Raw genomic sequence first — 14,746 nt, 5'->3', positions numbered from 1 at the left:
GCACTCTTGTTCAAACTGGGCGCACTCCTACAGCAAGAAAAGAGAAGCACATGGTCACAAGCGCCATATGCATTGCGGTCATTGATGCCAACTGAGCAGCGCTTTGCACAAGCAGAGAAAGAGGTGCTGGCAGCAATGTGGGCATGAAAGAGGTTCAGCAGTTTCATCACTGGGCGACATTTCAAGCTGGAAGCTGACCATAAGTCATTGGTGAGTCTACTGGGAGAGAATGCTTAGGATGAACGTCTGCCAAGATTATAAAGATTTAGAATAAGATAAATGAGATGTTCATACTCAATTTTGCACATTCTTGGGTAAAGCTTATGGGCAGCCAACATCCTCTCATATGCTCCTCTAAAAGACAGAAATGGCCAAGCAGAATCTAAGCTAATGGAACACTAATATATATATATATATATATATATATATATATATATATATATATATATATATATATATATATATATATATTGCTAACTGCTGACTCAGTCTTTCACAACATACCTGTAAGTAAATATTACCTGAATGACCTGAAAGGTGGCTGCACTTGCACCATATTGAAGGACTTCTGTAGGGAAGGCTTTCCAAAGTGAACCAAACTGCCGAGGACGTTGAAATATTACTGGTGTGGGAGATCAGTGCTGATTCTGCATGATGGACTACTCTTGAAAGGCACAATAATGGCCATGCTATCAGTCATGAGGCATGGATTGCTTGATAAAATGCATGAAGGTCATTGGGGAGTGGCAACATGCAGGCAACAGGCCAAACAAACAGTGCTGTGGCCAGGACTCAGCAGTCAACCAAATGAGCTTCTCCAAAAGTCTATAACCTGCACCGTGCAGAGAACAAATGTCAAGGAGCCACGAATGCCAGCTAAGATGTCTGACAGCAGTTCACCAAAATTGGGATTTGATAGCTACACATTGAACAGAAATAATTATTTGCTGGTTGTGGGTTACTTTTCTAGCTAGTGGAGTTCACTCCAACTAGGTCAGCAGACACTGTTGTCCACTTGAAGTACAGTAGATCTTATATTATGGCCCTCCCGAAACAGCAGCTGAATAGAACTTTTGGCATGTGACTGGTATGCTCATGTTTGCGCCCGAGTAATGAAGAGGCATAAAGATTTGTTTGCCGAAGACCTCCTACAGAAATCAGTCTAGCCCTACCATGCATTGTTATTTTTCCCCAGAACAGATATAGTCCAACACAGCTGTTAATATGGCACTAACTACAGTATATACCATGGTTGCTGCCTTATCAGCATTATAGGAATCAGCTCTTCCTGACTGCATGATGCTGGAAGCCAAAGAATGAGAGAAGAGGTTGGAAAACACAAGAAACGCCAACAGGAGAAACAAGATGAAGCACCCGGAGAAGATGTGTAGGTAACTTAAAAGTTCATGGTGCAGCATACAACAGCAATGACAGAAGGATGATTTTCACAATTCACAACTGCACAAAATGTAGTGCAAAGTGAATGAATGTTACAGTTATGTAGCACTTTTCAAGACTTCACAGAAACAATTGGCAGCTGCTTCAACTAGCACTGCGTAGATGATGCAACAGCAGCCATCCTACACCAGTACACTCACCATGGAGTAGCTAAGGGGGTGAAGGGGTAGAATTCACTAATTAGATATATGGGATGATCAGGAAGCTAGATTTGAAAGGGCCACAGTGGGCAGTTTCAGCCAGGCCAATGGCCTAACACCCCTACTCTTTGAAAAGATACACCGAGATCTTTTACAGCCTTAGAGAGTCAGGACTCCAGTTCTACATATCATCCGAAGGACAGCACCATTTTTATAGCACAGTGCCCTCATCACTGTATTGGAACCGATACAGACCACAGGGTGGGCTAATTTGTTGGCCACGCCAACACCTCTTCCAACAGAAACCCAGCTTCCCTAGTTGGTTTCCCATCCAAGGGCTGGCCAGGCCCAAAGCAGCTTAGCGTCAGACAGACTGCTTAGCCGGAACTGCAAGTGGCACAGCTGCTTAGAGTGCATACAAAAAGACATAAAACAGCATCAGCAAAGTCCAGGAGCATTCGTATAAGAAATCCACACCAGTTGGTGCCAATGGAAACTAAAACCGGAGTAAACAGCACAGCAATCGAGGAGAAGGACAGTTCACTGCCAACAGTTTCAGGGCTCACTCGACTAGCAATACCAGGACCCCGTCAGGAAGAGTTCTCAAACCTAAGAGACTTGCTCTCTGAGGAGTGAACTTGGTTTCGTGTGTAAAAGAAAAATATCAGTTAGATGCACAGGATGCCAATTAATGTAACTGTTCATTAAACAGTTTGTTTATTGAAAAACTAGAACAGACAAAGGTCTTCCAGCACAAGGACAAATAATCCCTAAATCCCTGAGGAACACTTTGTTCTCAAAAAAGTGACATGGGCATAAATACAATAGATGCAATGGGCTGTGATGTCATCAACTAAAGGTTAGAATTATTAAAATAAAAAGAAATAACTAATGAGCATGTGGTTCTGTGGGCTTAGCCTGTGATCAGAAGGTTGCCAGGTCAAACCCACCCTTGGCACATCTGTAGGTCCTTAAGCAAGGCCCTTAACCCCCAGTTCCCTGGGTGCCTCAACAGGTGGCTGCCCTTCTCAGACAGCTTACAAAGAGCATGTTGGGGGAGGTGTAAAGAGAATTTCCCCATGGGGATCAATGAGGTATCTATTACTATTATTTTATGAATGAGAGAACTTAAGGAGTATAATGTGTTTTCAGTCTTGCTGAAGTTGCAACAAGCGTTTGACAAAGATTGAAAACGAAAAGAATTATGCAACTACCACAACTCAACAGTGAATTCTGCAGTCTGTAGGCCTTTTGTTTTCCAAAATTGCTCGCTTAAGGCCATGAGGGTATCCTGTCTGTTAATGTTACCTTTGTCAGACAACCTTTAACCTCTCGCTTATGCTAGAGAGAAAATGTTGCATTAGACTAAGAAATGGACTAGCAAATAAATTTCACTATAATTTTAACAGTTCATCATTCACCTAATATAACCAATGCTGATGCTGTGTGCATAGTTCACATTTTTATGTAGATAAAGGTCAAGGCTATAAAATATAAATAGGTTCAGTGAATAAATTAACACATATAGCTGAGCATATTACTAGACAGAGGAGTATTGGACACTAATTATATTTCAGTGTGAAGGTTAACAGTGTCCAGTGTGACTATTTAACTATTCAATGGGGGGGGGGGGATTCCTCTGTCTTACCTCCATAAAGAGCTTTCTGTCACGCTTCCCAAGTTGAAGTCATAAAGCTTGGTCAAGATTAGGATCACCTGAAAAATGAAGAAAAAGTATTCATCAAAATTTGTACCAATAATATAAAAGAATTGTAATTTTGCTAAATGCACTGCATTCAGTAACAAATAAATAGCACTAAACCACAACATTCATATGTTATGTTTGTGGACTTATACACCAAACAGAATAAAATAACTGAGCAATTAATCATTTATGTACGATGGCATACCAAAATACAAACGAAATAAAGATTTTTAAAAAGAATCCGCTGACTGTTGCTTAAATATAATTATTTGCTGACATACAGAGAAGTAACCTTAAGTCTGAACTTTAGACAAGGCAATACACTAAAACCAATTAAATCAGGACACTTCTTTCTTCACTCATGACCATAGCCTTTAATTGCACAACTTTTAAAACAGCATTCTGCTGTTTCCTCATTCTAAAATAGCTGCCTCAACAAAGTGTCACTCCTTTATAATTTCCTCTTCCTTATTTTGAAAAACAAGAAAGCGGATAATATTCAATAGCTTCAACACGACACTGGAATGCTGCATAACCAGGGTTTAAATATAAACAGAGACCATCAGAGCCAAGTTCGACCTCCTCATGTCCAATTCGCACCTTGCCGGAGCACAGCTCCACCTCCTTACACATGAACCTATTTTTGCTAACTCCCCCCCCCCCCCCGCCCCCCCCCCCACCCCACGGTGTACCTGACAGGGCTCCCCCTCCTCTCTGATTCTGATTTAACCCCAGCACATAAGCACGTTAAAATGAAAAAAATACTGTACAAAATGAGAGACAGCCAGAGGTACAGAATCCTTAAATATTAAACAAAAAATATACATTCATAAAATACCAAAAAAAGAAAGAGGACTAAATAGGTAAATAAATCAGATACAGCTTATTTTAGTTCTCTACACATACCTGATTTTCAGATGTGTTATTTTGGTTTCTAAATGTCATTCTTGGATCATACAGTGTTTAGCTACAAGCCCCAACCCATTTTTGGCAATATGGGAACCAAAATCATGGATTTTCAGTTCAATCAATCACATTCTGCCCTATTGCATATTTAATGCATATTGTCACAAATATACATTAATGTACTTTGACATAATGACATAATTCAGCTGCACAAGTACCTTGTGAAATGTTGATATGACATAATGCTATTCACTGAGAACATCCTTTGTCTGATGAGAGACCAAACTTGGAAGATGAGCTGGAAATAAACAAGAAATGTATTCATTTCTCTCTAAGCTGATTTTAGGAGGAGGGCAAACAGGTGGAACGCAAAACACAACCAATTACAAGAGTCAACACTGCTGCCAGTGTTACTAGGGGCACAAAACAAACAAAATATATGTATGTGGTATAATATCAGTGAATGCATGGTAGCGCAGATGCAAAAGTATGCTCAGTTTGGTGATGCCCATTCGCCCTGCTTGATTTGGACTGCAGAACCAAATCTGGCCAGGCAAACTACGCTCACTCTGATATGCTGATCAGGGTACATAATCAGAAGATGGATGGATGGATGGATGGGAAATACACACACAGTATTTCAGGAGGGGGTCAAATCCCTAACTCCCAAGATTGATTCTGTACCAACAAAAACCTAATGAAATATGTTACGTGAATATGATTTCATTTTGTTCTGCTTTAGTGGTTTACATGCAAAAAAAAAAGGTTTTGTAGAGCATAATGTCATATAATATATCAAAGAATGACATTTTCGTGAGAGTTAAGAGAATAACTTTCAGTGGTCTAGGTATCAATGAGCATGTCTTCATCCATGGCTGCTTCGGAGATATGGTATGAAACCCGACATCAATTTTAAAAATATTACATTACATGGCAATAGCAGCTTGTTCACTTCAGGTATAAATAAACAGCATTCTCAAAAATAAATAGTTGTATGCTAATACACTTAACAGCTATTGTGATATTCACATGTTCCTAATATTGCTTTAGAGCAGTCCAATAAGCTATGCGGCTATATCCTTTTGATGTCAGAATCGTGTCATCCTTAAGGCAGGCCTGCCACTTCTCACCCACTGCTTCCAGGCTCCTCACCTGGCTGACTTCCAAAGCATGGACTGATTCATGTCCCTTCAGATATAAGCCTTTGCTTTGCTGGAAAAGTAGGTCTAGTGTTACTCTGGAACAGACATTTACACCATGCAGGACTATAGTGCTGAAGAGGGAAATGTGGTAATACAATGCATTGGAAATCCTGAAGGTTGTCATGCAAGGCTGAAAGCCCGGTCGAAGGAAAGCAGAGATTAGTGACAACTTCCTTTTCATTGGCTTTTTTCTTATTGTTTGAATGGCTAATCCATCCATACTGCAAGGTAGTGACTCAAGTTGAGGTGTTAGGATCATGATATTAGTTTTTACGTGTCTCTTGAAAGGAAAGGGTGTGTGTGTGTGTGTGTGTGTGTGTGTGTGTGTGTGTGTGTGTGTGTGTGTGTGTGTATATATATATATATATAAATATATATATATAAAATCTATAACATTTACAGGATTCCTGCAATTCCATCTCTCACATGCATGTACTTCAGCAGTATAAAATAAGAAATGTACTGTAATGTGTTATCAAAATTTCTTTTTTTTTCTTTTGGAAGAAAATTTTAATTTTAAAGCCCAGCTGACCTATAATTTGGAGGAGAAATGTCAGAAATGCTCATTTTTAATTATCGTCATTACAGTTTAATTAAGTGAATGTAGCAAAATGATATTAACATAACAAAATGCACCATGTCCGCCAAGACCAATTTAAAACGCCCAATACAATTCTGAATTTTGATTGCTTACTAGAAGTCCAGACGGAACTAATGCATTTAAAAAAAAAAAAAAACCTTCCATCCTTTCTCCCAGCTGTCAATGGTGCAATTATATCATCGTTATACTGTTGGTGGATGTAACTGGCTAACATTTGGCAACCTGGTAGCAACCAGATTAAATTAACCATGCATGAAAATTGTAAATATGCTATATTTACCTGCTCTGTCAAGAGAAACATTAGCAAATGCTGAAAGGTATACAGAACTTTGTGAAATAATGTGAATCAGGGCAGATACACGTATACACATTCATAGTATGTAATGTATTTTTCATTAAGTGCAAGTTATACTAATAGCTTTATATACATATCTAAACGAATGTCTAATTTGATCACATGTCGCAATATGCATAGGTAATTCTTCGTAATTTGAATTTGATCATGTGTTTCCATGCAACAGAAAAAAATGCCAGTAGCATTTGATGTTAGTCATTATCTAGAAGTGATAAAGCTTTTAGTCTTTCATTTATGTGTCAGCTGCAAAGCAATTACTCCATTATATCAGGGAGACACATTTATTGCAAAGTAATATGTTTGATCTACAGTTATTACTTGTCATTGTTGTTATGAGCTTCCCTCTGTCTTGTCACTTTCTGATTCAAGCTGGTCCAGTTGATGGCTGCCAATGCTGTATAAATACTTCAGCACAAAACCTTGAATTTTCAGTGTTGTTTAATGCAACTATTTATATGTATGATATATAAACAGTAATGTGCATCCTTTCTCCTTATAGCATTCTAATGTTTTCCTCTGAAGAGATGCAATTTTACCGTAAAAGGCAAAATCTTCAGCTAGTAACCCTTAGTTTGTCCCCATTGTAACAGTAGGACAAATAGCAAGGCATGCTGCAGTGTCACCTTTAAATAGTCTGTCAAACACATTAAAGGAAAACACTCATAGCCGGAGTTTGTAAGCTGGTACCGTCCAATTGGACAGAATAGGTGAAAGAAAAAATTTTTATATGTCCATGTCAGACTAATACAGAGAAAATATTTTGTTGTATTTCAACTGGACGTTTTTGTGGTAAATTGCGGTGTAGCACTCCTTTTCCCTAACCCTCTGGCTTGAGCCTCCTTTCAATAGAATTTTATGAAACAATAATACCATATTACAATACCAGTCAAAAGTCTGGACACACCTACCTATAGAAAGGTTCTTTTGTTCTCTACATTTTAGAATATTTACAAATACATCAAAACTATTTCAAATAACATATATGGATTATGTACTGATCAAAACATTATTAATTAATAAATAATAATTTGCAGGGGGGGCAGCTTGGTAGGTTTGGACTCAGAAGGTTGTTGGTTCAAATCCCATGGTCAGCAGAGTGATCCCACCATTGGGCCCCTGAGCAAGGCCCTTAACCCCAATCGCTCCACGGACTGGCTGACCCTACCATTTCCTCTACGCCAGTACCATGAGGTGGTCTCCTTGGATGCTTTTCCAGCTGTCCTAAAGGAGGTCCCACATATGCTGAGCTCTCATTGGCCACTTTTCCTTCAGTTTCTGGTAAAACTCCCCCAAAACCGTTTCCGCTGGGTTTAGGTCAGCTGGCCAGGTCATGTGATGTGACACTCTATCACACTCGTTTGTAGGAGGCTTGGCATGTCCAAACTTTTGACTGGGAGTATATATTAATAAAACTAAATGTCTAACATAAAAATAAATCCTATGAAATCAAATGATTGAGTGACCAGCTCTTGTTTCCTGAGCATATTTTGTACAAACTGGTTAGAATGTTATAAATGTCACCCAGGTACCTAAACTAAAAATTTATGGGGAAATTCATCATAACGTTTCTTGGTTTTCTGGTCACATCCCTGATGCCATAATGCAACAGCATTACCTGCTGAGCCCCCATGCAGTCCCAAAGTGAATACATAACGTCAGAGAAAAAAGACAAATTCCTCTCAGAAAACTTTGGGTCCATTCACATCTCAGCAGTGATGTTCTACATTTCATCACTGAAAGAAAAGTCTAAACCGCAATTTTGCTCATGTCTGTCAAAATGAGTCACGATCCACAATCACTAACCTCAGAAACTCTGCAAAATATATATATGCTTCCTAATTTGCATGATTGTTTGTATGTGCAGCCGAAGCGTTTACAACATCTCTGCTTAATGTCGTCATCTGAACACTCGTAAGCAAAGTTTGTTTCTGTTTTGTTTAAATTAACAGGCAACTGACCAGAACTCATCACAAAATGCCTCAATTTATTCATACTTGAAGCTAATCTGAGGCTATTATGGTCAGAGGCAACTGATGCCAAGTCAGTTTTGACTTTTCTGTCACCCTATATCTGCCTAAGGAGATGTTGCTTCCTCTTTTCATTTTTTTATTTGTTTTTCCCCATATTGACTTGTGTCTAATTGCATAAGGTTAATTGCTATTAAGTACATCAGTGATATTATTAAGTTTTAATTCAATTGATGTTCTATGTGTAATGCTGTCTGCTTAGGAGCTGCTTGGGGGCAGTTAAATGCCCCGACTCTTGTGTATAAGGTCCTGATTAAATCAAAGAACAATTACTGCAGCCCCAAAGGTAGCAAGATCTGCTTCGTTCCTGCTTTGTGGGCAGCAGTAAAACACATTAGCGTTTCTAGGTTTTCTTCGTGATTTTTCTTGTTCATTCATTTGCTTGTTTGTGTGTTCATTCGTTCATTCATATGCTTGTTTGTTCATTCATTCATCCATCCATTCATTCATTCATTCATTCATCTGCGTGCTCATTCATTCCTTCATTCATTCATTCAATGGGAGTCACCAGACTCTGTAAATATTCCAGATCTACATGTTGTATGACACAATGATACAAACTTTTTGGTGATTAAGATTCTTATTATTTTACCCTTATTATTATTATTATTATTATTATTATTGTAATAGTTGTTTTATTGTTGTCATTATTGCTCCTATTGTTATGCTTATTATCTAGCTGTCTGTCTATCTGTTTTGTAACCCTATACTGTGTGTCACTACATGTACTTATGTTTTATTGCTTATCTAACACTTTAACACATACCCAGCAGTGAACAATTCTAAAGCCATTTATACAACTCAAAGTATTTTGCTTAAGGACTTGACTTAAGGACAAACCTTACTGCACATATACTATATAAATGGAATAGAGTAACACGCAGGGTGGGTCCTGCCTTACAGGAAGCTCTGTTGCCTCAACTCCTGTCGGCTGAATAGTTCTCTAAAAATGGAAGTTAAAGGGTAACATGAGAAAATGCCTGATGCTGATTAAGGATGTGATGAAGAGGTTTGATGTTGACTAGAGATAATGCATTAACGAACTCATTAATGGCCCCCCATTTAACATGCTGATATTGCAGTCTGGCAAAATGGATGCTCCTGATATTCAGCATTTCAAAACTGTTGTGGATGTCCATGGCATTCCTCACAGACACAATATCTCCAAGAGCTATTTTTCAGTGGAAGAGAAGAATTACATAGTTTCCTGAAGGATCACTAATTAAAATCAATGTAAATGTGCTGAATGCTGATTAAACTGGAATGAGAGTACTTAATGAATTGGATTTAATTAAGCATATCCTTGCTATGTGGACTAAGAACATTCTTTATTTTTAAAATGAAAAATAAAAATCACACAAAGCACTGAGAAGAGCCATAAAAACAAGGCATCCTGTGAAATGAAGCTCTAATTATCAATTCAGATTAGGTTGACTAATAATTATAGTTATATAGATGTGTAAAATGCTGAAAATATAGTCTCTCACGACTAGGGCACACTAGAGGTTTTGGGCCCCATGAAAGCATATCATGTTGGCCCCCCAACCCAGACCAATCCATTATTTCAAATTTTTAGGGCCCCCGAATCGTCCTAACTTTGCCTCCCTTTATGGCGCACCTGCTACATCTGTCCCTGATCAGTAAATCAGGTAAATGAACCTGCTCTGGGCTGGTGGGAATTAGAGCCCAACATTATTTAACTGGAGCAGTGAGTAATTTTCCCTGCACAGTCGTCCCCATTGCTCGTGGAGTATAGGGTTCTCAGTCAGAGGATTGTTTTACGGAGCTAGGTGGAGTACCTCTGTTTCCACTTTGCCTGTCAGTTGCCAGCAGGTACTGGCTTGGTGGTTTGGGTGGCTTGCGGGGGTCATGGTTCTTGTTGACCAGCATCTTGCTTTACTTCTGGTTAACCCGTTTCTTGTTTCAGGGTTCATGATTCTAAGTATCATTCCACAGCTGGTATGCTGGGCCAGTGGTGTCCTGTCTTCAGGGTGTTCTACATGTGCATCCTGGTTTTTGTGTTCTCTGGTTCCCGGTCCGGGATCTTCAGTCCTCTGCTTTTGAGTCTGCCTTCTGATTCGCCTAATCCTCAAGCTATCCACCCAGTGGCCCAACTCCCCCGGTGCCGGGTTTCAAGCTGTGTTTGGACTGTTGGTTCAGGGCTCTAGACTATATTTTTCCATTAGTAGTGCTGGTGCTTTGCATCTGTCCCTCCATAAATTATATTGCTGTGCTTTAGGAGTGTTTCAGGAGGCACTTTCCCACCGAAACATATTTGATGGTTCTGTGTTCCTGGACTCTGCCAGGCCGGGAACTGTTGTAGTTCCTGGTCACTTTTGTGTGTCCTATATGTTGTGTGTACAACAGGAACTGGAACCTATATGCTAAACAAGCATGGTACACGCAAAAAATAATTTCATTGTAAACTACGCCACCACCCCAAAACAACTGAGACACAAGAAAAAAGGTTTTCATTAATGCATTAAATGTAACTGAGGTATAAAAATAATTCCATCTACTCAATTTTTTGCTTCACTAATTCTATCTCTTTTTCCCTGCACTCCCATGTAACTTCCAAGTTAGCCCAGTGCTTATGGTCAACAAATCAGCAAGTTATCCCCTTAACTGCCTCCCCAGTAGTGCCTCAAAGGTGCTATAATTGGAGCAAGTTCCTGTGGTGGGCCGGGAACATAACAGAAGTTCCTGGTTCCGGGAAAAAAGTTACTGCAGTGGGAAACCGCCTTATCTTGCTCTCTCTCACACACACATTCACACACACGGACACACCATTTTTCACTCTCCTCTGGCGTTTCACTTGATATCCGGTGATGGTTTTAAAAATAAATAGGTGGCATAAATGCAAGTCGCATTAGTGTGCACAGGTATAACATTTACTTGTACTGTCTCCAAAAATGGGCGCAAACTGCGAGTAAATGGTTGCATTCTGGAGCTTTGTGGTCTCAGGGGACAAAAGAGCTGGTGTGACTGGTGAATGGTCCAGTTGGGGTGTTTTGTCACAGATCTTGTCTATGAAGTCTATGAGTCATGAGAGCCTTTGCTTATGATATGGAGACTTGCACTGAAAGTATTGCCTGAAAGTGATTCTACATATCGCACATACAGTAAAAGTAATATTGCATCAAAATGATCTCCTGGTTTTTCTCATCAGATTTAGAAAAGTAGGATTTACTGAAGTTTGTATATCAGATAGAGATAACCAAAATTTTATGCATAATGCGTTCCCATTTTGCATCTATTAAATCTGTTGGTCTTATTCAACTGTGACTTGGTGTATACGGTGATCAAGAAATTCTCAAGCATGCTCAGTATATTCCAGTTCAATGTGAATCTTTGGGCCTTTTCTCTGTAATGCGTTTGTTGCATAATGCCCAAAACAGAAGGAGAATAAAACAGAGTTATACTCATATATCACTGAAAATATCATCTAGGGATCCTGGGTAACTCATCATTACTGCAAGGAGTTACAAACAGTTTTGTTTTTTAATGATTCTGTTCCAGCATGCAGAGCTTCCTGTAATAATATCCAAAATGTACAGCCATTACTGTCATTGTACTATTATCATAAAACATATTCATAACCAAATACACGGTGGAGATGGTAGCAGTGCTTGCTATAGCCATCCCGTAGTATAAACTGTATAGCAAACTGTATACACAGCCAATTATATTCTACATAAAGTGTTTAACCTCTTAGTGGTAATTCTTATCATCCATCCATCCATCTATCTTCCGTGTGAGGACAGGTAGGGGTGGGTTGGAGCCTATTCTAGGCAGCAGGGGCTACAAAGCAAGGATGAAGCCTAAATGAGATGCCAGTTCTTTCCAGTAGATCTTGTCATAAGAATATGGTTATTATGAAGGAATATGAGAGAAGATAAGAATAACAGTAATGACGAAAATTTTGTATGTATACATGGTATTTCCAGTTGAATACCTCCACTCACAACTTGAATACTTCCACAATAGATGGACAAATGCTGAGACATGACCAAAACAATATACATTACAATATGGATTCATATTCTTAGCATGAATATATCCAGTTTATTTGTCATTGTTAGTTTTTCTCTGATAGGAAATCGGGATGAGTGAAGAGACCGTCCCACTTCTTATTCCCCTGGCAATTATTTTTTAAACTGGCCATTTTTAGATATGGAATCATAATATTATAGAGAATAAAAAAGTTATTCATATTATTTCAATGTAAACTTTAAGTTGAAATGTAGTCTATTGTATTTCATTTCTTAGACTGGGCAAACATTGTTTAATTGAAATGTTTTTAAACATTTTTTTCTGATCAAAAGGACAACCAGAGAATATATAATTCAGCTTTATGGAATATGTCTGATTTCACAGCACCTTCCCAAAGTCTTTGGGTGTTGAGAGCTGACATATTATTTGGTATCCAAGTAGTGTGTCTGTAACCTTCTCTGTTGGAAAATGCATAATTTATTTTGAATGGCAGATCAATGGAGGTTTCTGTGTCATATCGCCTTTGATTTCAGGCAAATCTCAATGCTGTGGTGTTTGATGCAGATCAGACATAAAGCATTTACTGTTTAGGCTGTCGGTTAAAGTTATTAACTATAATTAAAAAAATTACAGATTTGTCCATGCTATAAAGATTGCTACACCACATCATCCAGTAAAGCAGATTTGTTGAATGTCTTGGAAGTTATACATTTATTACAGTATAGCTATTTCCTTTAAAAAAAAGGAATTTGGAGAAAGCATAAAACTTAATCACTCAAATGTTGTCATCATGCTTCTACAAGAATCCTGTTTGAAATTTGCCTGTACAACAGTAGTTACAAAATAATACTAGTGACCCTACTGTTCTTGAAAATTTCCTTCAACATATCCTTGCGAATTACACAGGGTATGGCAGCAAATTTCCATTTCTCTCACCAAAATGTTTTACTTTTAACCATTCTGCCTGTCAGATTCGGCAGTTGGACTATAATTTTCTCTGTTTCTCTTTACGAACTAGTATGATTTATTCTGATTGAATTTTTTTTAAGACTACACCCAGATATCTCATTCATAAGTTAGTATCTCAAAATTATTCCTCATGGAACTGCCGTTGGAGAAATAAACAACATCGAAATATTCAATATAACAAATAATTAAGATTTTAGACTTGTATGTAATCATTGCAGGTTTGGAAAGGGAACGGTTGAGGAATCTGAATTTTGAGACCCTGAGATATTTGGGGTAGAGATTTCTGATATAGGCCCTTAAGAGAAATATTTTTTTAGATTCTATAGAGTTGTCTATGAGATTAATATGTGTGCGTTGTGTGTGTGGGCATGTATGCAGGACCAAATGTCCCCACAATGTGATAAAAGCCTGTCTTTGTTGTTGTGGGGAAACTCAATTTTATAAAAATCTGTGACTGCAATCAAAAATCTAAAAATGCCAAAACCCTGGTATTTTGTTTGCTTACTTATGGTTAAGGTTAGAGCTGGGTGGGGGTTAAGGTCGTCATTCTTAGGATGTCAAGATTATGTTTAACAAATATGTGTGCGTGTGTCTGTGTGTGTGTGTGTGTGTGTGTGTGTGTGTGTGTGAGCGGGTATACCTATCCTTATGGGGACACAGTGTCTCCATAACGTGATAAATACCCGTTTTTTTCCCTTATGGGGACCGGTTTCCTGGTCCCCATAAGGGAAAACTCTATTTTATAAAAATCAGTGACTGCTATGAAAAAACTAAAAATGCAAAAACCTTGCTTGGTTACTTATGGCTATGGTTAGGGCAGGGTGGGGGTTAAGGTTGTCATAGTTAGCGTTAGCATTTTTCCCAAGTGAATGAGCATTCCCCATAAGGATAGGTATACCCTACGTGTGTGTGTGCATGCGTAATTGTCAAAAATGCAAAATGTGTCAAAAATGTGCACTGTGCTCCATTATTACAGTCAGTTTACAGCAAAAAATAAGAATCTTTTGTTTTCCGAAATGGTGCAGCGCAAGGACATTTGTATCCATCAGTTTTAAAGACTACAATTTACTTTCTCTTACATAATCATGATTTTCTAAACATTAACATGGGCCTTTTGTTTATCTCTGGCCATTTCTCATCTGCCCAAAGAAACTAAATGCCAGTCTTCTGCACTTTTACATCTTACACATGTGTGTGTATATTCTACTCGCTGGCAGCAACTTTGTGGAGTAAAAAGTAATAAGACATAACAAAACATGTGTTACTGAATCAAGGAGACCAACTGAGCAAGTTCACAATCCCAACTGGGCCGGAATTCTTAAACAGACTCTTGTCAGACTTTATAGAAGAAGTTATAAAAAAAAATCACAATATGGTCAGAAGGCATTGT

At 38.4% G+C, this 14,746-nt stretch overlaps 1 protein-coding gene across 1 annotated transcript in view; it reads right to left on the bottom strand.

Annotated features, from left to right (window-relative positions):
- The window catches only part of sorcs3 (sortilin related VPS10 domain containing receptor 3), a 164,348-nt gene that overhangs the window by 95,435 nt on the left and 54,167 nt on the right, over positions 1–14,746 (bottom strand). Inside the window, exon 2 of the mRNA XM_048987200.1 lies at positions 3,247–3,314. Coding sequence (XP_048843157.1) covers positions 3,247–3,314 — 68 coding nt within the window. The remainder of the gene's footprint in view (positions 1–3,246; positions 3,315–14,746) is intronic.

Source organism: Brienomyrus brachyistius, chromosome 20 (assembly GCF_023856365.1).
Source record: "Brienomyrus brachyistius isolate T26 chromosome 20, BBRACH_0.4, whole genome shotgun sequence".
Lineage (NCBI taxonomy): Eukaryota > Metazoa > Chordata > Actinopteri > Osteoglossiformes > Mormyridae > Brienomyrus > Brienomyrus brachyistius.
The sequence above is the reverse complement of the archived record's forward strand: the minus strand, read 5'-3'. Positions and strand labels throughout refer to the sequence as shown.